Source organism: Anguilla rostrata, chromosome 6 (genome assembly GCF_018555375.3).
Source record: "Anguilla rostrata isolate EN2019 chromosome 6, ASM1855537v3, whole genome shotgun sequence".
NCBI lineage: Eukaryota > Metazoa > Chordata > Actinopteri > Anguilliformes > Anguillidae > Anguilla > Anguilla rostrata.
In genome coordinates, this window is record NC_057938.1 from 53,209,600 (window position 1) to 53,233,564 (window position 23,965).

At 47.7% G+C, this 23,965-nt stretch overlaps 1 protein-coding gene and 1 long non-coding RNA gene across 4 annotated transcripts in view; one reads left to right on the forward strand and one right to left on the reverse strand.

Moving 5' to 3' along the window:
* LOC135257614 (uncharacterized) overlaps positions 1-4,658 on the reverse strand; it is a 48,457-nt gene extending 43,799 nt beyond the window's left edge. For all 3 annotated transcript variants that reach the window (XR_010330689.1, XR_010330691.1, XR_010330690.1), the window contains exon 1: positions 4,194-4,658. This is a non-coding gene — a long non-coding RNA (uncharacterized LOC135257614). The remainder of the gene's footprint in view (positions 1-4,193) is intronic.
* The window catches only part of akap12b (A kinase (PRKA) anchor protein 12b), a 49,180-nt gene that overhangs the window by 10,246 nt on the left and 14,969 nt on the right, over positions 1-23,965 (forward strand). Inside the window, exon 2 of the mRNA XM_064340512.1 lies at positions 15,515-15,614. Coding sequence (XP_064196582.1) covers positions 15,515-15,614 — 100 coding nt within the window. The remainder of the gene's footprint in view (positions 1-15,514; positions 15,615-23,965) is intronic.

Sequence of the window (23,965 nt, forward strand, 5' to 3'; positions counted from 1 at the left end):
GAAACAGGAACACAGTACGTGCCTCCAGGCGGGTGGACTGGACCTTTGAGTCCAGTAGGTTCCAGTCAGCCAATAAACACAGGTTTGGCTGCTGCCCAGTTTAATTAAGTTGTGTACGGAGGGCAACAGATCTGAACTGTCTCTATCTCGCTGGACAATAAAAAGGGGGCCATTCATTTTCACTGCCTTGTTATTTATGGCCAGTGCTGTACAGCGTACAGACCTGTTGTAAGCCCTCCCCATTGCCAAACCATGCCCCTAACAGGTCTCAATGGGATTTGGAATCATCAAAACCCCTTTAAAGTTGGAAGATCGCAAAATATGCAATTAGAACGTTCTTGACTGAACATTCTACTGCTGATGTAACAATCACTGCTGGTAATTGAATGCGATGGAGTTCTGGAACGCTGATGTAGAATTTTGGAAAAAATAACATTCCAAAAAGCCTACTCCTCAAAGGGTTAAACCTTCATTGTGCCCCCTGCAGGTTCTGTAAAAAGTACAGATTCATTGTTTCACAGCCGAGAGAGTAGAGCAGAGTTGAGTTTCTCTAGCATTTCTACAGACTCTGAACACCACCAGAACTTCAACTGCATAACAATGTAAGGAGGCCATTCAGCCCAGCCAAACCAGGCTCACCATTTACCTACGAGAAACGAGGATCCATCGTCAAGCTCAATATCGTCCATGTCTTGAGGGGGGTTCGTAAAAAATAAAATAAAATAAAAAAAACAGGGACCTAGTAAACGCTGCCAGGTTTCATGGCAAGCTACAAAACGTGCGGTTAAAAAACAACATCGCAGCCGAGAAGCTGCAGCTTCATTTCAATGCTGCGGTCGCTCCTTTTATTTTGGGGGGGGTGGGCCCCTGACCGTGTGTCGGTGTGCGGTCGCTGGCGCGGGCCACGAGGGGAATATCTGAAACCCCCCACCTCCCCCCCCAACCCCCGGTCGCTGCATGGGGCGGACAGCTACGCCGTGACGGAGCGGAATGCAGGGGGGGGTGGGGTTAAAGGTCACACTCCCGCACGCTGGATGCTGCGATGAGGGACCGGGCTGGGGATTCGCACCTCTGCGTTCTCCGCACAGCCAGTGAAAAAGAACCCCCAAAACCCCTTATTGCTCCCCCCCCATCGCCCCCCGCCGCCCCCCCAGCGCAGCGAGTGATTTACTCTCTCAGAAAGAGCGTGCGTCCACATCGCCCCCCCCCAGCATTCAGCTGTACTTTTAAAAATACAATGAAAAATAAACAACATTCTCTCGAAAACGCAGGCGTGCAGTACAGTAGCTGCGACTAATTCTGTTTTTTTTTATGACCCGGGCGAAGGGAAGTAATGTTGGAATGTTGGTAAAATAAAACGCACACTTAGACCAGAGGAGCGTGGGACTTTTTTTTCCCCCTTTTAAAGTACGCTCTGCTAGTCAGCACCTCGTTAAAATGGGGTGTTCCTCTCGTCCGATTATTTTTTACGACCAAAAATGCAGGTAGCTGCTTATGTGCACTGCTGTATATAAGAAACAGTATAAAACAGTCAAATGCCTTTTTTTTACATTTCTACAGTTGGCAGGTCTGACAGGCTGCCTACAGATCGTATGTGAAAGCAAAGCTTGACACCCGTCACACTGGAAGAGCCGCTGTCCGTCAAACAGAGACGCACCCGGCCCAGTGCTAACGTCAAAATGGCCTCCTCCTTCATTTCCCATCACTTCAGAGTGGCCTCAACATGCCCAGTTTAAGACAAACTTTTGATTTACTGATTGATTGATTGATTGATTGATTGAAAAACCTATTCAATTATACCATCAAAGTATATTTCGGACATTACAAAGGCAAAAAAAAATTTTTAAGTCAGAAAGGCTTTCTCCTCCCCACTGTGGGCCTCCAATGTGCCTCAGGACAGGAAAGCCCATGAGACGGTTATCTTGTTTTAATATGGATATCTTGAGAAACCCCTAGCGATCCCTTTGACGTCAGCACCGATGTGGGAAGCTTTGGCTCACTGTATATGGCTGTAAAGTGTGTGTGCGTGCTTCTGTGAGTGAGTGAGTGAGTGAGTGTGTGTGTGTGTGTGTGTGTGTGTGTGTGTGTGTGTGTGAGAGTGTGTACGCGCGAGCGAGCGATTGAGTTGTAGCGGTCCTTTCAAACTGCCATTTTGCCAAACACTGGCGATACCGGTACAGTATCTCAGACTTTCTCTCTCTGCCGTGTAAGTGGTCTCGAACCACATCCGGTGGCCCATGACCAAACAAATAAGGATTGATTTTCTTTCTTAGAAATGAGGAAGAGGAAGGGGGGGGCGGTGCAGTTGGATGAGAGGCGGTCGGCCTTAAACCCAACGCTGTCCTCACAGGAATGATAACATACAGGGTGTGCAGGAAATTACCCAGGCTCCCATCGTGAGATATTACGGTTCTGCTAGCTCTTTAGCATCCGCTAAAACTCCTTAATGTTTCATTTTCACTTCTTACTCTCGATATATGAACGACTACGTGGAGCAGACAGTTAAATTATTTCTGTTCTCGTTTGATGAACACAAAATATAAGTTTGCAGCAGGTTTTCGCACAAGGATTCACTGTGGTCTGGTGGGGATCGCTTTTTAAAACATAATCTGATTAGACTGCTTTTAACCCTTTAAGGTGTAAGGTGCCATCGCATGTGTGAATTCAGGCAGGATGAAGACCTGAAATCTAAACTTACGTGGTGCGAATAGCAAAAGAATGTGGCGGAAGTCGATTGCAGGTGGAAGGCACGTTGAAACGCTGGACCGAACCTTTGGGGAGGAATTCCTGCCCAAAACAGGGGGTGGGGGGATTGGTAGACAGCATAGCAAATGATTTTTTACATAAGACGGATAGAATTTCCAATGATCATTTTTTAAGGAAAACCAGGGCGGGGAGGGGGGAGGGGGGTGAATTGATTTTCTCCATCGCAAACGCGATGAGGTCAGCAGAGCGGTGGCAGTTGGACGTCTCATTTCGCTCACACTGGATCTCCGGGAGAGTGTCCTGCCATGCATTACTGACTCAGACCCCCCAGGGAATACTTCATCTACACATTAGCCCATCTAAATCGTTCAGAGTTCGGCCGTCTTTAATAGGTTTTCAATCCAAGTTGTTTTTCTTCCAGCCATCTAATATGCACTAACTTGGCCTCCAAAATCTGTACATGACTCAGTGATTTTTAAAACCATCAGTGTAGTGTAGTAGTACATATGATCTATGAACTGGGCACAGTAACATAGAAGTAATATAGATGTTATCAGCAGGTGTGCACAGTTAGAATTAGATTAGGATAATATTGAGGTTAACAATATATTTGGATTGTGAGATGGAGTTAAGTACTTTTAAGTAAAACACAAACTCTGTTGCTGTGCAACAGACCGTACATACACACACACCAACTAGGCCTCCTTCCATGTAAAACATGGGCACTTAGCCTGCCAAATATGAAGTTTTATTTACCCAAAAGTAAGCGGCTAAAAACCTGACGTATGTTTCCCTGCCTTGATTTGAGCAATAATTTGGGCTGTCATACTGACTGCTTGAGTTACATTACCAAGGAAATTACACCCTCCATCCTGTATTTTAAAAAGCTTAATTCCCACAAATCCACGTGAGAGGCTTATTCATTATTGATTGGCTATGTTAATTGGCTTGAGTGCCCGCGGTAATGAATTATGAATATTCCACTGGGTCACAAACAAACGCAACAAAAGCCATACAAATATGGTGGTTTCCTGAAGTGCGGTTTTGGTTTGTGCGCCTTTCCGGTGAGAAGTTGAGTTTATCCAAGTTAAGTGATTTTATCCTTGTTGATTTTATTTACGTGTTTGTTTGACTCTGTTGTAGAGATTGTTCGGGTGGGAAAGTGTCATCGAGATCTTGGTGGAAACTGATTTTAGTATTCGAATCTATTTGGCATTAGACGCTTCAGGACTTACAATTACATAGCTTTATTGTTCATATCAGTGTTACTGGCATTCGGTAATCTTGTCAGGTCAACGCGTGTCTACGATGAACACTGTTACAGTCTAGTTCCACACTGTGCTACGTATCAACTAGATAATTCGTCAGATATACAGGCGTAAACAAATCGAGCACGTTTGCCGGCATTGATATAAACTGGGCTCGCACTGCCTACGTATTTGGACGTGTCCTCATAAATTATGTATCATTTATAAAGGTAAACTTACTTGTTTGTTTTCCGCGTTTGCGATACTGTTGTCCGTGTTGCTGCGCTGTGGTTTAGTGCAGCGTATCCATCAAGTGGCAGGTGCACCATTAGCGTCGGTGGCTTCTGTGCAGTCGAACCGGACGGTTTCAGTGGTCTGCCCAACCGTTTCCGAGCCCTGCTGGTTACGTCAATGTCCCACTGCAATGTCACGTCTGCGCTGCGTGGACACGCGTCGCGTGGAAGGCTACTCTGATACCATCCGTGCGTTTTTTTATTAGTGCAGTTTGGTTATTCTGTCGCAGTTTGTGTCATGCTGTTCTGCTCACTCTCTGTCTTTCGCTGGGGGTCGGGGGAACGATTGTATCACAATTGTTTGGCCAATTTACGAGAAACAACGAGAGAGCGGAGTAGGGGGGGGGGGCAGCGACAACACTGCCCAATCTTACTTGCAAAAAGATGACGTCATCGTTAACACAGCTGATCTTAAATAGGACCGCAATTAGCCTCACCTGAGAACAGGTTACCTGCAATGCACACCACGCACACTAATATAATGAACAGTTCGCGAGAATGGTGAATAAATCCAATTATGTAGAAGTTTATCCAAGAAGAAAACCTGACAGCACATACCCACATTTTCAGCATGTGCAAAGTCCTGTCAGTCAACAGTGGAAGGCTACTCCTTCACAGCTTTGAAGTGCCTTGTGGGAATTAAGAGGATTTTGTGGTGGCACATTAAAATCTGACCTCCCTTGCATGGAAAAATTGTCTCAGAACCCGCAAGTGAAACCATGCTGTCCATAATGGATACTGGGTTGGCACATCAGAACAACGTTTGTTGGGTCTTCTCTAGTTTACAAAGCTCACAGAGAAAGAGTCTTCTGTTGGACTGCTTGGTCACCAAATTGCTTTATCACAAAGCTTCAATCCATGCAAGCAGTCAATCAAACTTAAATAATAAAACAGCACTTATTTATTTATTCATTTATTTATTTGCACACCGCCACTTACTATCAGGCTGTCCCAAAACAATTCACAGTGTAAATTTTCCGGAGGGAAAACGCCCATTTTCAAGTCAATGAAATGGACCAAAAATGTGGGATGGAACAATAGCAACAGGGAAAAAAAACGTGTAGATTATGATTATGAAGGTCTGGGTTTTCTCAAGCACAGAGGAGACCGATTAAGGAAGACAGTGATGATGGTGTCTAGCTTTTGTCTAATTAGCATCCATCACCAGTGTCTTTACTGAGGTTAATGAAATTAAACAGGGTCAGCAAACAAATGAACATTAGGATATCTTCGGAACTGTTGTTGTACCCTTGAGTTGTGTAAGTCGCTCTGGACACAAGCGTCTGCTAAATGCCTGTAATGTAATTCATTTGAACTGAGTTCTGGGACCACGATGTTCTTTACATTACAAAAGACGATTGCTTTATCTGCGGTTTTAAAAAAAAAAAGCAAGGATAGTTTCGGTAAATGACGAGCGCGCTCCTCGGACTGTTCTAGAACAATGTGCGTCACTCGGCCCGACCTGCCTTTTTTCAGCGACGTTTTTTGCGTTCGCTCTCATTCCAGAGCTAAACCCTGAATAAACCATGGCAGAATCCTTCATTTATTTATGTTTGACAAGAGATCCAAATATAACTCCATTTTTGGGGGTGGGAGGGGGGCAGCAGTGTCAGGATTTTTGGCAGTCCCACACTCTGTCTGCCTGTTCGCTTTTTAAGGGAACTTTTGAAAAATGAACTGTGCCCCACGTTGGTGTTTTTTTCTCCCCATTTAGACGTCTAATGAGATATCTAATGAGAATCGACTGAATTTACTTTAATTTAAGTACTGAGAATGGGTTTGGTTGTACAGAATAAATACAGAACAATAAACACAGATATAACTATCTTTCTCTCACTCATTTATATACAGTTTTTATATACTGTTTATATATAATAAAAACTTTGCACCTCTATATACGTGTACACACACACACACATCCACACTTCATTTGGTGAGTGGTATAGGCCAAGTAAATTGTCATCACAACTACATGATTTACACTACATAACCTGCTTTATTTAATTTTTTGTATACTCCGTCCTGCATGAAAGCTGCCATGCTTTTTGAATCAGACACTGGTGCCAAGAGGACATATTGATCCCTCTGAGTCTGGGGCATGCAGCGCACTTGAATGTCCGAGAGGCTTCTCACATGTCCGGTAACAACGTTAGGCAGTCTAAATAGAGTCACTGCATGTGAGAATCCATCATGAAGCTGCTGTTCTGTGGGTTGTTCTTTGGGGGAGGGGGGGGGGGGCATTGTGAAAATTGAATCAGCACTGACTGTGTAGCCAGTGTCCTTTATCAGATTTTTTAAAACTCGCCTTCCTCCCAGAGCACAGGCTGTCCCGCCTGTCTCTCTCTCTCTCTCTCTCTCTCGATCACACTCCCCCCCTCCCATCTCCCTCTCTCTCTCCATCTCCCTCTTTCTCTACCTCTCTCTTTCTCTCTCTCCCTCCCACCTCCCTCTCTTTCTCTCCCCCCTCTCCCTCTCTCTTTCTCTCTCTCCCTCCCACCTCCCTCTCTTTCTCTCCCTCGCTCTCACACACTCGCTCTCTCCCCCCTCTCCCTCTCTCTCTCCCCCTCTCCCTCTCTCCCCCTTCTCCCTTCTCTCTTTTTCTCCCTCTCTCCCTCCCTCTCTCTCTCTACCTCTCGTCCGCTTAAATAAAGGTGCGTAAATCCTGGCGCCCTTCAGCCGGATCAGATAATTTAGCTCCAGCTGAGCGTCCGGGGGCAGGAGTGTGGACACGTTTCCTCTAATTAATTTTGGGGATGAATTCGAGGGAGTCGGGGGCCCCGGCACAAAGTGCCCTCAGTCCTGAGTCATCACTCTGTGCTAGGAAGCTGCCGGACATAAATAATGTATACAATTCGGGGGTGGGGGGGGGGGGTGGGCTTGCTGTAGCTGCCTGCGTGAGCCCGCTGTACGTGTAGTGTGAATTAGTAGTAGGTACTGTTTTGTATAGCCTGAGTTAAAAGTATGCAGCATTATCCACAGTGTGAGTTAGCAGTGCATAGCATTATGTATAACGTGAATGAGCTGTATGTGGAATTGTGTATAGTATGAATTAGCAGTATGTGGCATTATGTATAACATGAATTAGCAGAATGTGGTATTAGGTATAGTATGAATTAGCAGTACATAACATAGTGTATAGTGTGTATAGGCAGTGTATAGCATTGTGTATAGTGTGTATAGGCAGTGCATAGCATTGTGTATAGTGTGTATAGGCAGTGCATAGCATTATGTATAGTGTGTATAGGCAGTGTATAGCATTGTGTATAGTGTGTATAGGCAGTGTATAGCATTATGTATAGTGTGTATAGGCAGTGCATAGAATTATGTATAGTGTGTATAGGCAGTGTATAGCATTATGTATAGTGTGTATAGGCAGTGTATAGCATTATGTATAGTGTGTATAGGCAGTGTATAGGGGGTAGTGAGGGAAGGGAACAGGGTTGATGAAGAGGTTGGGGGGAATGGGGGGGGGGGGGTACATGTGGAAATGTGGTCGGCCTGGTTTATTTTTCTGTCCTGATCCACAGCCCAGGTCTGGGACGGCCCCCCATTTTGAGATGACCACCGGGGGACTCGTTTGATCCCCTGTTCGCACTGCGGGGTGTCCAGGGGTCGGACCGGAGGGACGGGGTGGGATGGGGGGGGCAGACGGTTTGGACGGGCTTTGAAACTGAAGGGAATGGTGAGCAGATGAGGGAGGGTGCTGTGATTTTTAAATTATTTTTTTGGGGTGGGTTTTTTGCAGTGGGAGGGGGGTTAATTCCTGAAGTCACAACCAAGCCAACCATGGAAGTTCAGGCTCGTGCAATCCCACCAGACTTGCAAAAACCCCACCGCGTGACTCCTAACCTCCTAACAGGTGCTCTCTGTTCTCCCCCCTCCACCCCCACCCCCAAAAACCAGTAAAACCAGGACCCTTTATTTCTGCACTACTACTATGATGTCACAGTATGTTTTTACTGTGATGTCATTAGGTGCTGTCTTTTTTTGGGGTCACGTGTTCGATTGTGACAAGAGTCGATGCATAATAAAAGTTGCAACGTGTGCATTATACAAAATACATTAACAAACCCCTCCCCCCCCCCCCCCCCCCACTCCAGGGACTTGAATACTGCTGATGCATACATGTGCACGTTAATGACTTGTGCACATGCACTCATGCATATACAAGCGTACTGTCCTTGAGGTGATCTCTTCTGCGTCCAGGAGGGTTTCTTCGTTCGGCTGGGGGGTACAGCATCGATTGGAATTTGAATAGAATTTCCTACAGTCCTACTGAGGCCCATTATCAGCGTTTAGTGGCAAAACACAAGGAGACGAGAAGGAGCGTGGAAATTCTTAGAAGCTTCTTCAGAAATGAGGCATTTATCCAACTTTTTTTATCTTGCTTTTCTTTTTTTATGTCGTTCAGGAATTGATGACATGACATTGCCATTGCTGGGAACATTGTGTCTTTCTTCTTCACTGCAAATATTTGTTTTTGTGTGTGATAAGTTCCTTATATGGATTATAAGTGTCTTTCTTCGTTAGACTCTACACTACAGATTAATTCTAGTGTCTCCCTGGAGTCAAGAATCATCACAGCATTGATGCAGCGATGTGCACTTTACTCTGATATAGTACTCAATAAAGTATCCAGTGTTAATTCAGTTAGAGAACGTATGAGTTCAATAGGGACCACATGTACTCTGTGAGAGCTGATTTAACACTGAGCATTTTACTGTATACCCAAGGTCCCTGTTGGGCTGGGGTAAACTCTGTGAGAGTTAAATTTACCCTGAACATTTTTGCTGTGTACCACAGCTGAGAGATAAAAAAAATTGTAACTGTAAACTGAAGAGAGATTTTAAAAAATAATTTTAAATTTGTAACTGTAAACGGATCCACAGCATGTTCAGAGACAGCTTGGGGGCTGGGATCATTGTCACTGTCTAGGAAAATTCCTATATAAATATCATATATAATTATTTGCTGAATAGCATACATAGCCTGAGAGACAGCTGGGGGAATGAACATATGCACTAGTAGATTAAAGAGCCAGAGATGGCTCTCCGGGGAGCTTGGAAGTCCTTGCAGCAACCTCAGTTTGAATTCCATTCAGATGTTTTTTTTCCCCCTCTCTCCTCTGTTTGGTAGTGAGGGGCGGGGTTTTGGTGCAGAGGCGGGGGGGGGGGTTCTAGGAAAGGCCCTTCTTATCATGTCAGAGGTTCGTCAATCTTGGGAGCCACAGGAAGTCGTTTGGGTTTGGGGGGGGGGAGGAGGGGCCTCTGGTGGGCGGCTGTTGTTGTGCGGCTCGCCTCTCTTACCGGCGTGTTCGAGACGGCGCCCCGACCGCAGAACAGACCCCCCCCTTATCGAATTACCTCGAATAAAACTGAGTGATGAGTGTGGGGGATGGGGGGTGGGGGTATGTGATGGTGATGAGTGCCTATACGGACTGCAGGGATTTCATGTTACAGCCTGACGTAGGACAGTACCATGCACACACACACACACACACACACTTCTGCATACACGCACACACACACATACACACACACGAGTACAGGGGTACTCTACACACACATGTATGCACATACACAGAAACACACACACACACACACACACACACACACCCCACACATACACACACACACACACACCCCACATATACACACACATACACACACACACACACACACACACACACACACGCAGCGGCCGCTTGCCCTCCTCCCCGCCTGCCTGGCTTTGGTGCGTCCGCGCGCGGCTCACACTATGTTCGGCATGTGTGTCTGACACAGGCCTCATAACGAGCCCTCAACAGGGAGTCATCAGGTCTGCCACTCATCAAGGGGGGGCGGTGCTCCCAGGTGTGTCGCCATGGTGATGTCATGGGGGGGGGGGGGGGTAGTGGTCACTTTTTCACATGGGTGTTACTGAAATTGTGGGGGCTGCCGTTATACTTTAACTGAAGCGGAGTCAAATATACTGTATCTGTTAATTCACCAGGTGGCTACAAGACCAGAGAAAATAACAAACGAGGCCTGTATTCAATCAACATTGGGTACAGTACGCCACTGAGCTTTGACTCACAATTAAATAAAATCATTTTATTAACTCCTGCATTTAGTTGTCAGTCAAATTTAAAGATTGCATGCAACAAAAAATTACTTTTTGAGCCTCCTAATATTTTATGTGTAATTATTGAGCAAACCTTTCATTCTTGAACAACATTCCCAAAAGGGTTAGTGAAATTCCCAACCTTAATTTTGGAAGGATATGAGATATCTAGAGTGGATATGATGCTGTTGCCAACACAAACATGACAACTCCAATGTGCCAAAAACACAAAAAGGCAAAACCACAACTCCAGCTGCAGGGTCTAATTGGAACAATCGCTCTCCGTGGGATTGTGTCATGTGTTCTGTTTGCTGTTAGTATGAACGCACTGGATTTTATTGCCTGTTGCTGTTGTTAATTTGAAAGCTGAGTTTTTTTTCTGTGTTGCATGAGACAAATACCGATGCACAATTAACTCACCCATGGGGGGGGGGCTTTGGGCTTTGGGGAGGGGGGGGGTTTGGTGGATGGAGCAGGCACTGCATTATCCTAAAAAACTGAAATCAAACCCAGTGGTCACACGATGTGACTTAGGTGATGTAAAAAGGGCAGAGAATCCCAAGATCCCTTGCTGCTGAATGCCGTTAAAACAGACAAGCGCATTAATGACGATGCCTGGACAATGGATTTGAAATTTTTTTTGTGTTAATCACAATCCGGGGACAATGATTTTTGGGGTTGAGGCAGGGTTACCTTGAAAATTTTATGAGGGTGGGGACTTTTTCGGGGGCCGCAAAGGGCCAAAAAAACACTTCAAGCACGTCCTCCAGAGAGCTAATACACTCCCCAAAATGGCAGACTTTGGGGGGGTGGGGGGTATTCACGTGATTGATGCCGTACGAGCTGGTCCATTAAGGTCCTATCGGATGACCTGACGGACAGTGAGACTGACAGACTGCCCCGGCTTCTCCTCGGCCTTGAGAATCCCACGTAGCTGCACAGGAGCCGCTGGGGTGATCCGTCATTGCATTGCCACCTGGGAATTTCTATGGCTTTTTTCCCCCGTACTGTCCGGGTTAATCTCCAAAGCTCGTATCTAACGATGGTCATCACTCTTTTAACAGAGTCGCCAGTTTGTGGGCGGGACTCAGAGGGGGCAGGGGGTGGGCTTCACTACCATCCCATCCCTGTGTGGGTTTGCCTGTGTTCATGCCTGTTTACACTCTGCTGAAGTACTCTTTGTCAGGATGGAGCCAACTTAAGACCAAAGTGATAATGACAAGAAAAAACATATAGTAAAAACATCAGTGTTTGGAAGAGTAAAAATTTAGTTCCTTAACAAAATTGTCTTTTGGCAAACTACAGTTTCTTGCTGCAGTTTCATACTGTAGATTAGAATTTCTATGAACTATGGGTCGGGACACAAAATGGGTTGTGGGAATGCTTGAGGTCAGTCCCGGAATGAGTCTGTAGTCTAGTAGGCTTTGCTAGGATGTGTATTTGACGGGCCCTTGACAGGTAGTAAATTGCAAATCTGGGTCCTGATTCTAAAAAGTATTTGTAATTTGGGTCCTGGTTTTAAAAAGTATTAATAACCAGCGCTGTAGATGGACTCTATTTCCAGAGGGTGCTTTTGAAGTGGTGTGGTTTGGCCATCAGTTGGCTGGTGGCTGAGGGGGGAGGGGGTTTGAACTACAGTAATGACATCAGAAAGCAGCTGGAGGGGGGAGGGGAGGGGAGGGGAGGGGGGTCACACCCCCCCCCTGGTTTGTAAGCGGGGCGTAAATCAGGGAGGTGAGTGATTTACGAGGGACAGGAATGACGCCCTGGTGCCGCTGCCTTGGAGTAACGGGAGTTCCCATGATGCCGCGGGAGGTGAAGGAGCCGTGGTCTGGGCTGGGCTCGTTCCAGTGTGCCGGGTCACGCAGCTCGCTACACCAGCCCAGGCCTCCACTTGACTGCGCAGCGCAACTGCGTTCACCTGCCGATGTTGCCTCCATGAAATCTCTTATTTTGCATAGACAGTGGTTACAATTTAAATGCTCACATTTTTGATTGTTTGATTGTGATTAGTGATGAGTAGGATGTTTAAATGGTCGTATAGGAATATGGGGTTGGGGTGGGGGGAGGGGTTGGGCGGTTGGTGGTTGGGGAGTGGGGGGGGGGTTTGTGGGGGTTGGGGGGGTTAAGGGGGGGGTGGAGGTGTTGGACCTGGCCTGGTCCACACGGTTGCGCTCTCTGTCAGTGAGATGCTGGACGTGGGACATTTGAGTGGGGACAGCTCTCTTTGATGGAACTCGGGCTCACCAATGCCCTGAATGTAGAAAAACAGAAAGCACAGGGTGGTCTGTACTGAGCATGTGCAGAACCCCGCCTCCCTTGTTTAATGTTTAACCCTTAAAGCCAAGGTGTAAGATCACAGAAATGTAACTGGAACGTTCTTCAGTGAACATTCTAATGCTGATGTAACAGTCACTACTGGTAACTGAAAGCAGTGGAGTTCTAGAACACTGACTTATAGCTTTAAAAACGAAAGAACATTCCAAAGAACCTACTCCTCAAAGGGTTAAATAGCATATTTAAGCGGCGGTTGAAACGGTGCCCTCTAAGAGCCGGTGTTTACATAGCTGAGAGGCAGACGCGCTGTCTTTGCAGTGTCTGATCTTTGCTGAGTGATGATGGTCTCTTGTGCTGAATAAAAGTTGTAGACTGTCTGGCTTGTTGGATGCTGGCCTGGAAGACAGGGATATACGAGCGGCGATTCACGCAATCAATTCGTCACTGCAGAAAATGCACGCATGCATATGCCCGTGCGTGTGTGTATATATGCATGTGTGTGCATTAGTGTGTACGTGGATGTTCATGGATGCATGTGTGTGTGTGTGTGTGTGTGTGTGTGTGTGTGTGTGTGTATGTGTGTGTGTCCTTTCTCACGTGCATCCCTGTGTGGAGCAGCTGTGTGTGTGCCTGTATGGGCGTGGCTATGCTTGGTCAGATGCAGAGCTTTCTATAGATTAGAGTGAGAAATGCAGCCAGAAATTAAATTACACTCTGAGGGAAACAGACTGGCATCTGCTCTCTACAAAAAAAAAAAATTTTCTTTCTGGGTGTGCTCTGCATCTCCCACGATACAGTGTGTCCGTTTGTGTTTGAAACAGGCAATACCTTAATGGCTTTTGCCCTAGAATCCCTTTTAGTGTTGAATGCACAATTTAACCAGAAAAAAAAGAAAACACTTTCCAAAGTCCATTTAATAAAATGTTTTATGTTTTTCTAATATGCGTTTTGTTATGTTTCATACGGAGACACAGTAGGCTCTCACCAGGAGCAGCAGTGAGGAGTCCTTTTCCCCTGTGTGTATATCGTAAAACGGGCATCGCTTGGATCAAATGTTTTTGCATGTCGTCTTCAAGAGGACAAGAATCTGACTGTTGCATGTGAGAAATATTTGTCATTTTTGTGCCCCAGTAGTGTAGAACTTGTCCTGAGGGGAAGGGGGTGCTATGGCTATTTTAAGGGGGGAATGATAAGAGGGCGGGGGGGGGTTGTAGTTGTAGTAGGGGACAGTCGGGACAGAGCACAGATGGGGTTTCATGCGTTGCGGGGGGGGGGGGGTGATTAGCCTGGGGTGGGGGGTTTTCCTTTGCCCTGTCATGAGGAATTCTGGGTAGGGGGTATGGATTGTGAGTGTGGAATGCCGAGAATGGGAGTCATGAGATGGACCAGAGGGGTGAGGTTTTTTTTTTGGGGTGGGGGGGGGGGGTCAAAATGGGACACCTGCTGGCTTGTTATCAAGGCCTGATCACTGCCTCAAAGGGCTGTCAATTACACTCAGGAGACAGAAGGAATGTCTGTCTTTTTTTAGGTGTGAAAACAATCATGTTGCTTTGTAGGAAAAGGGTTAAAAGAAGAAGGGAAAACAAAAGCACTGTACTGTGAAGCCATTTCACTTAAGAGGCTCGCATTGAGTTTATTAGCTGTGTGGCAGGCCTGTGGTAATGGAGGCATCTGTGGAATGTGTGTATATGTAAATGGTAAATGGACTGCATTTATGTAGCGCTTTTATCCAAAGCGCTTTACAATTGATGCCTCGCATTCACCAGAGCAGTTAGGGGTTAGGTGTCTTGCTCAGGGACACTTAGACACGCCCAGGGTGGGGATCGAACCGGCAACCCTCCGACTGCCAGACAACCGCTCTTACCTCCTGGGTTATGTCGCCCCTGTATATGTGTGTGCCAGCGTGCGTGCGTGTGTGCGCGTGTATCTCCCAAGGCTGGGTGTTGTTTGAGGATCTGGAGAGGCTGAGGTGTCTGTGGGTGGGTGGTGCTGAGGAAGCCAAAACAGGGCTGGGGGGGGGGGGGGGGGGGGGGCACAGATCTCCCACTCCACCTTTGTTCTCCTCTCCAGCAAAGATTGTCTGCAGATGCTTTCTACTCCCCGTAGTGCTCTGCATGTTACAGACTGGGTTTGTCTCTTAAGACATAAAGCAGGTGCTAGTTCCTGGGGTTTTATTTTCCTTAGTTCCTTCATTTGGTAAAAAAAAAAAAAATTAAGCCTTGTTTTTAGTGTGATGTCATCACACCACAAATCCCCCAGGGTTAAACAAATGGAAAATAAATGGAAGACATTGCCTTTTTTCCCCACGTTGGGAGTACCTGCTTGCATGATGGTTCTACTGTGATGTCACCTCAACATACATACTTGGGAGGAATTGTGGGGAAGTCAAATCTGACTGTTTTATCACCTTTGTGTGTGTGTGTGTGTGTGTGTGCCATTTTAGCTTGCCAGCTTTAGCACCAATTTTGATTAAAATCTTTACAGTGTGCCTTTCATTCAGCCAGCTAGACAATACCTATTCATGGACACTGTTTTGTGGTCTGGGGGACTGTAGTTGCCAAGACACTGAACCAGTGGGGTGCTGCTGCAGGGAATGTTATCACATGGCATTCAAGATTTTATCTTCCCTGTTAGTAACTGATAGCAAGTGAATGGTATATGCCCCTTTTCAACAAACCAGTGGTTCTGTCACCATAATTATATGTAAATGCACATGCAAATAAAATAAACAAACAGGAGTATATATGCAAGGCAGACGACATGATGACATGTACATTTTTTCGAACGTTTTCAGAGTGTTTCACCTCTCTCTCTCTCTCTCCCTCTCTCCCTCTCTCTCTCTCTCTCTCTCTCCCTCTCTCTTTCTCTCTCTCTCTCTCTCTCTCTCAGCTCCTGCAGAAGAACGGTCAGATCTCTAGTCTGAATGGGGGAACTGAGGAACACCCAGCTGAGCTCAACGGCTGCACTGAGGAGAAGGTCCTGGCAGAAGGTGAGTTTGTGTGTGTGTGTGTGTGTGCAGTATGAGTGTGTATATGTGTGTGTGTGTGTGTGTGTGTGAGGGGGACCTCCCTCATAAACTCTGGGTGGCAGCAGCAGTCAGGACAGAGACAGGTGGAATCTGGCTTAGCGCATCTTGAGTCTCACAGATCTCCTCAAGTATGTCCGCTTTGGCGTGCACCTGACCCCCCCTAATCCCAGCGGCCCCTCTGACAGGACCCCCATGCGCCCCTCTCAGAGACCCCACACCGCTGGTGGGGCGCAGTCAGGGACGAGCTGGTTTTAGGCATTTCTCTTCTTCAGGATGCTTTACTTAATTATCTCAGTCACATGAGCGATCTGCCATCTTGGATAAAGACATGGTGGGCTACAGCTGTGGCCGTCCCCTACCATAATGTATATACTATATGCATGTATATATTTTAAAAAATTATATATATATATAGATAGTATATATACACTCTAGAAAGAGAGTGAGAGAGAGACTGAGTGAGAGTATGTGCATGTGTGCCTGTGTGTGTGTGTGTTTGTGCGTATGAGTGTGTGTGTGCATGTGTATACATGTGCATGCGCGTGTGTGTATATCTCATCTGTCAACATGCAGTGATTCCATACTTAGGGATATCCTCTCCTAGTCCTCTTGTACGGGGGGGGGGGGGGGGGCTGGGGGCTGCCAGCGGGCGAGAAACGCCCCTCTGAGTGCGTCGGCCGCGCGTATCCCTGGGAAACCAGCATCAGCAACAGAACCCCCAAACCCCCAAGAACGCCCCCTCGCACAGAGGCTCCGCCCCCCAAAAACGCTGTTTATTTTCTTTCAGTTTCCAGCCCCCCCCCCCCCCCCCCCCCGTGTTCCTCCGCGGCCAGGAGAGCGAGGCATTTCCCTCCAAAAATATTTGGGGGCGGCGGCGTTATTTTTCTATCTGTGGCGGGCGAGGGGGCGGTGGGTGGCGGTTTGGGGCGGGGGGTACGTGGTGTAATTCTACGCGCGTTTATTTTTCAAACCGCCAAAACCGCTGGTACCGCTAAAAATTGACTCGGCTTGGAGGCCTCGCGGCCGACGCACGCGTCACAGCGCGAGGCTGACAGAGAGGAACGGACGCGATTCACGAACGCTATCGCTGAGCGTTAGACCCTTTAAACCCTAACCCCCCCCACCCTCGGTCTCACTGCGGGCTTTATTGAATATCCGGGCCTGGTTCTGAAACACGGTTCCCCGACCGCCTGATTATGGTTTCCAGATGAAGAGCAGCTGAATCTGTCTGGTGTCGGAATCCATCTGTGATGTCACGCCTGCGGAATGTAAATGTAAAATAGAATCTCAGCTTCACATCTGTCTTATGCGGGGAGGGGGGGGGGGGGCAATGTGTTAACAGGTTACTGTTTCCGCCAATCGCTCCCGGCCCAATCAGCCAATCAGCTCTGCCCAGGTCAATGCACCTTTGCTCTCAGATTTGATCACCGGAAAACGTGTCATTCACAAGCTTTTCAGGAAATGCCGTCTAAGATATTACATCATTGGGCCGATTGCATAATAAAGCTGCAGAGGTTTACAATATCAAAAAAGAGATGCAAGCCCCTCCATCCCCTTATCTAGAATAAAGGTAATAGATTTGTTCATTCTCAGGAACTTCAATCAAACTATCGATGTCGGTCCTAAAAAAAACCAGTTCATGCTAATCTGCTAACAGCTCGATACACACAACAGTGTCCTCATAAGGTTGAGGTAGCGCACAGGGAAAGCACAACTTCAAACTCGGAAGAGAAGAGGTGTTTTTATCAGTGTCTTATGGATAACCAGCGAGGAATGTGTTTATACGAAGCCTGTTTTTATTAGTCTGTAAACAGCTTGATACACACACCAGTGTCCTCATGAGGTCGAAGTTGCACACAAGGGAGAGCCCAGTTTTAGTTTAAACTCGGAAGAGAGGAGCAAATTTATCTGAGCGCCTTCCGGATAACCAGCAAGGACTGTGTTTACACGGAATCCCGCGTTCTCTGGAAGGAAAAATGTTTTTTCTTTCTTTCTTTCAGGAGAATAAACAGACGGGGAGAATCTTGGGCCCCGCTCTTTGGCTCGCTGTGATTCTAAGGTATTAACGGTGGTGAGAAAAAAAGAAAAGGCAGAGGTCAGATTTACCGCTCTGAGATTATCGTAAAACGCGCGGTTCTGCAGAGAGGCCTGGTGTTTATCCCGCCGTGCGATCTGCTCCTTATCAGCGTTTGGGAGGACTGAGGACTGGGGCGCTGTCCTCACTGGGTGGGGGCGAGGAGGGGGGGGGTGGGACGGGACGGGACGGGGGTAGACAGACAGGCGGGTCGGCTGTACCGTGCAGCTGCGAGCGCATGCGACCAATCCCAGCATGCCCTGGGGCTTTTATCTGAGGCGGCGCGAGGGTTTCCGCGGGTCCAGACGCAGGGCGGCCAGAGGCTGGGCTTGGGGGCGGAGACTCTGTGCGTTACTCTCCCCCCATGGGGGGAGAAAGGGAGGGCAGCCTGATCTCACCTCTCTCACTCTCTCACACACACAAACACACACGTGCACACACACACACTCACACACACGTATACACACACACACAGATGAACACTCACACACACACACACACACACACACACACATGCACTCACACACACACGCAGCTGGGGTAGCAGGAGTGGGAATTCCATTGATATCTCTAAGCCTTGTGTTGAGCTGGACCCCTGATGTCAGAGCAAACCGGTTCTGTCCTGCATAGGCTCGAACTCTCTGATCTCATGAAAAAAATCCCTCCCCCCCCCCCCCACTCTTCCCCAGCTCTCTTCGGTGCTGTAAAACTGCAAACCGAACTCTTTAAATGACTCCAGGAAAGGAAAGAAGCAGCCATTCGGGGGGCAGGCTTTTCCTTCCTCTCCATCTATCACGGCCTGACCCCGGCCTTCGGGTGAACACTACTCCATAAAATCACAAAATGGCGGAGCGCAGACCGCCAGTCAGTCCCCTCCTTACGAGCGCAAACTGCGTTTCGGTATTCAACGTTAAAGAAGAACGTTTAATTAAATCCGTTTCCCCCCCCTCTTTGGTTTATTGTGGCAGTAACCCCTCATAAGTCGTTAAAGTTCCGTTCTGATTGGCACGATATTCTGATTTGGCAGAGCGTTTCCAGACACATCTCATCAGCATCATGGGCAGAGACTGCAGAGGACTGTGGGAGCCAGAGAGAATGAGATAATGGCTGATCTCATATGCTGTGCAAACGTCATGTCTGTTTTCTCCCAGCTGGACGCAGGTTTAGCTTAGGGGACAGATCCAGGCAGTGGGCTTGCGTGTGTGTGTGTGTGTGTGCGCGTGTGTGTGTGTGTGTGCGTATGCGCGTGTGTGTGTCCATGTCTGTGTGTGTGTGTGTGTGTGTGCATGTGCGTGTACGTGTGTGTGTGCGTGTGTGTGTGTGCGTGTGTGTGCGCGTGTGTGTGTCCATGTCTGTGTGTGTTTGTGTGTGTGCATACATGTGTGTGTGTATTTGTATGTTTGTACATGTGTGTGCGTGCGTGCGTGCGAGTGTGTGTGTGCATGCGTGCCTGTATGTGTGTGTGTGTGTGTGCGTATGTGTGCATGTGTGCCTGTGTGCGTGTGTGCGTGTGTGTGCATGTGTGCCAGTGTGCGTGCGTGCGTGTGTGCATGCCTGTGTGCATGCGTGCGTGCGTGTGTGTGCATGCGTGCATGTGTGAGTGTGTGAGTGTGTCACTATTGACGCAAGTCTGCTCTGCAATAGGCTTTAGATCTTTTCCAGAAGGTTCTGTCACCCCTTTGGGAGAGTTCTATTTCCCCCTTCAGTCCTGCAGCCTCACTGCTGGCAGGGCATACTGTAGAGGAGGGCTCATGCAGTCCAGCCCAGTGTCCACTTTTCTGTTCAACATCTACTCCATCTTTGTCCCCCCCCCCCCCCAAAATGGAGAAAATGGTTTTGGCAATGTTGCAATCCTCGTATGACAAACATCTGTTTGTTCAAAAAGGACCGAGCCAAGAGTCACATTCACATTCGCGGAAAAAAGCTTTGATCACTTGGAAAATGGCACAGCAGATAGATGTGTGATGAAAACAGGACAACAAAATTCCCAGGGTTCTTATATGATGGACTTGGGTTTCTTCCAGAATTTCCTGGAAAGTTTCTGAAGCGGCTCAAGAATCTGTTACCGGTAATAAATATAATCTAAATAGAAATGAGAAATGTTATAATTTAAATTTGTTATTCAACGTAAGAACTGTTCTGTGTGTAAATATTTGTGTGATTTACATATCAGGGGTTGTTGGGCAGGTCTATTTTCAAATCTGCACAAAGAGCTGTGATCAAATGTTCTTTCTCCTTGTCTTATACCCCACCGCCCCCTCCCCCCGCCAACAAGACTCCTTCCTGGCGCACACTAGGCTTATTCCTCCAAAATCCTGCCCCCCCCCCATCCATGCTGGTCAGTTTCACCAAACTAGGCAATTTCCCCCAAATGGGAGGAATTTGAAAAATTCAAGTGGGAAGTTTCAGAGTAAAAATACATGCTGCAGTCGTTGTTAGACGAAGGGGTTGTATAATAAAGATATGGGGGGTGTGAACCTTGAAAATGCATTTGGACATCCATTGAAGAATTTCAGGTAAAATTTAAGCCAATAAGGTCACGGTGGTCAACACTGGTGCTGGATTTAGGCCAGGGGTGTCAAACAGTCCTGGGGGGCCCCCATTGTCCCCATTTTTTTTGTTGTTGTAGTTTTCTTTGAATCAGTCAGCCAATTTATACCTTAGAAAACAAGGCGTGTGGAGCCTTTAGCCAATCACTGACTTGCATTACATCCGTTAAGCAGACGCTCTAACCAGAGTGACTTACAATGCAACACAAGTGCGTCTCAGCCAATAACCAAAATACACACCTTGAATACACACAGATAAGCATCCATTACAAGCCACAGAAACACAAACTCATCGTAATTAATTAAGCTATTAAATTAACCCCTTGAGTGCTGAAACACTAGGAAAGCCAGCAGACACACAAAAGGTATGAGAAAGTGCTTGTGACGGCACAAACGCCTGTCACTGGGGGTTGGTATCCTATAGACACGTAAAACTGTACCCCTAGCCAGCAATACATTATTTATTTGTACCTTTTAACTAAAAAAGGTGCTTATTAGCACAAGTAGATCATTATTGTTAGGGTACATTTGGCAGACTTGTTTCCTAAAGAACAAAGATGTACCTCCACGGTACCTTTATTTCTGTCACATCGCAGGTGTTGAGTACGGTCTCTTTTTTTGGGTAGGGGGGGGTCTCTGGGAGTTTTGGGGTCACTGTACCAGGCCCGCTTCGGGAGTCTCGGTCTACATCTCCGCTTCAGGATGCGTCTGTGATTTCCCAGCCATTGGTTGGAGTGGTCACGTGACCTCTGAACCCAGCGGAGCGGTTATAAGGCTTTACGTTGCGTCGGTGTGATGCGCTCATCCGTCAGTGCTCTTGTCTGCTAATGCCCAGGCGAGGGTGTGATGTCACTGGCCGTACAAGCGAACGAGTTTTTATAGCGCCTTTAAATTTTATGCACTTAATTGCCGCGTAATGGTGACGGGCTACAAGTCTCCCCGCCCTAAATTTATATCCTTTCGGCGCTGTTGGGTAATAAAGCTGAGCCAGTGCGCAGAGCAGTTCTTTAAAAAATGCAAACTATTCACCCGAACAGCCTTAAGAGCAGACAGCCCAGCCCGGTGACTGATGCGCTGAACGGGATGGTTTCCGTGGCGTAAATCAGAGTTAGATATGAGCGCCGCTCGGGGGAAACGAGGGGCCTGACGTAACGCGGTGATGTCACGCCGCCTTTCCCGGGTCATCTCGCTCTTCTTCTGTGTTTTATGGGAAGCGAGGGAGCAGGAGGAGGACCGGAGCGCGCCGGGCTGCACGACTCCAGGAAGTGGGAGAGAGAGTGAGAGAGGGAGGGAGAGAGAGAGAGAGGGAGAGAGAGAGGGATAGAGCGGGAGAGAGAAAGGGAGAGAGAGAGGGAAAGAGGGAGGGAGAGAGAGAGAGAGAGAGAGAGTCGGACGTCGTGTCTGCGGAACGGCCGCCTTTCCTGTGGCTCCCGCCCGCACGGAGGGCGGCCTCCGATTGGCTGTCGCGACGGCGCACGCGAGGGCGTCCCTTCCCCGCTTCCTGCCATTATATGTCCACGCCGCCGCGATGATGATGTCATAGCGTCCGGCCCCCGGGACCGAGCACTCCGCTGGGCGAAGGCCCTCGGCCGAGGGGAGTGCATTGTTTACGCGGGAGGAGGCGGGGCTACGTGTTACGCGGGAACGCCGGGGGGGTTGATTCATGTCTTCTGAGTCAGGCCAAGATTCGGAAGGGAGATGGGGGGGCAGGGGGTTTGAGTGTGTGTGGGGGAGGGGGGGGGGCATGGGTGTGCGTTGGGGGGTGGGGGTGGGGGGGTGGGGGGTGTTACGTGTACATGTGCGGGATCGCAGAGGGGTGATTCATGTGCTTCTGAGTCAGGCCAAGATCCGTAAAAAAGGACATGGGGGGCAGTGGTGCGAGTGTGTGAGTGTGTGTGTGTGGGAGAGGAGGCTGTGATCTGTCCTGTTGGAATCTCTCAATCAACGAAGGGTCCGAAAAGAAAAATTCCTCACAACTTGTTCCTGTGAGTCATGACCCACACGAGCAGGATCCTGGCAGATTGTTAAGGAGTTACTACCTTTGATTGCACAGCACTATGCCACTGAGTCACATCTGTTTGAATAACTGTAGCTGTGTGTGTGTTTGTGTGTGTGTGCGAATGTGTATGTGTGTGAGTGTGTGTGTGTGAGTGTGTGTGAGAGCGGCGTGTGTGTGTTGGACAGTGGGAGCAGATGGGGGCAGATGTTATATTACATAAACTTGTGCGAGGGCCAGTTAGGGTTACTCCCAGCGTTCCAAAAAACATGCCACAGAAACACAAATTATTTGTACACCCCCCCCCCACCCCACCAAAAAAAAAACCTATGTAAAAGAAAGTTCCATTCCTTCCTGAAGAAGCCCAGCGCATAAATTCTATACCGGATCTTACAGTAATTTGGAAGCCCACTTTACATTAATGCATGGAGGCTGTTTTTCGACTCAGTTGAATGGAATTCCCCTCTTCCCTCTCAAACGACACGGGGGAGGGGGGGGGGTGTTGCTGGGGTAGGGTCAGTGATTCTGTCCACCCCTCCCCCACTGGATGCTCTTGTGGGGGTGTGGTGGTGTGTGTGTGTGTGGGGGGGTGCACTTTAAAGCCATCCATTCATTACCCCTGTGAACGAATTTAAATAGAGGCAAACAGGGACGCAGAGAGGAGAGAGACAGGACGAGACGACTGAGTTGAAAGAGGCTCTTAACCTGGAGATGATTTTCATTTTAATCTCAAGTTCTCCTAATGATCTTGGCACTTAACCCCCAGGAGCAAGCCGATATGCCCCCAGCTCACCATTAGCGACGGGCTGAGGCTGTTGCAGTTCGTCTGAAGCATTTGACGTGTACCTATAGCTACCGATTAAAGACGCAAATCGGTTTTATGTCACTGAGAATGAACGCTTCCTGTAGCATTTGAGAGCATTTGGGGAGTCCCTAAATTAATCTGTCAAACATTCAATAAAAAATCCCTGAAATACAAGAGCAAAAAAAAAAAAAAAAAAAGTGTATTAAAATACACTGAATATACGCAGTGTGTTCTTCTCCTTCGACTGCTTCGAAGGCTCGTCTTGAAATGTCTGCCGATGACTGTGGATTCCAGCCGTCCACCCAGCACCGCTGTAAACGAGCGGCTCAGAGGTGTGATGAGCCAGATTAGCTCTTGTTTGTCTGGGAATTACCTGCATTCCTTGAAGTCTCCACCAAACAAAGGTCGAATTGTCCAGCGCGGACCTGAAGTGCGTCAAAGTCAGAACGACCAATTAATTTACATAGAAGCGCCGGGCAGAGAAAACAAAAAAGGAAAAAAAAGGGGTTAAAACCAACATCGTCGTTATCTTAAGTAACCAGTCACCCTTCTGGAACTGGTTAACCTCAGCCACTGAGATGTTTGAAGCCGGTTTACACGGCTGCACGTTACAACGTACTAATCATTCAGAAATGTCTCAGGATCTCTTCCTACAGTAACATCTGTGGGGTCAAGCGGAGGTGGCTGGGGATTTGGAAGCTGACGGCAAAAATTCAAAACTGAACTGAAACTCAAGTTTTTTTTTTTGTGTGAGATTTCTGAAAGGAACAGCCCTTTTCAGAAAGTGTTAAGAGTGTCCCTGCCCCCCTACCCCCACCTCCCTCTTCAGAGGCTGCTGGAAGAAACAGTTTTTTGAGGATGGGGGGCAGAGCGACCCCTCCTCGGTGA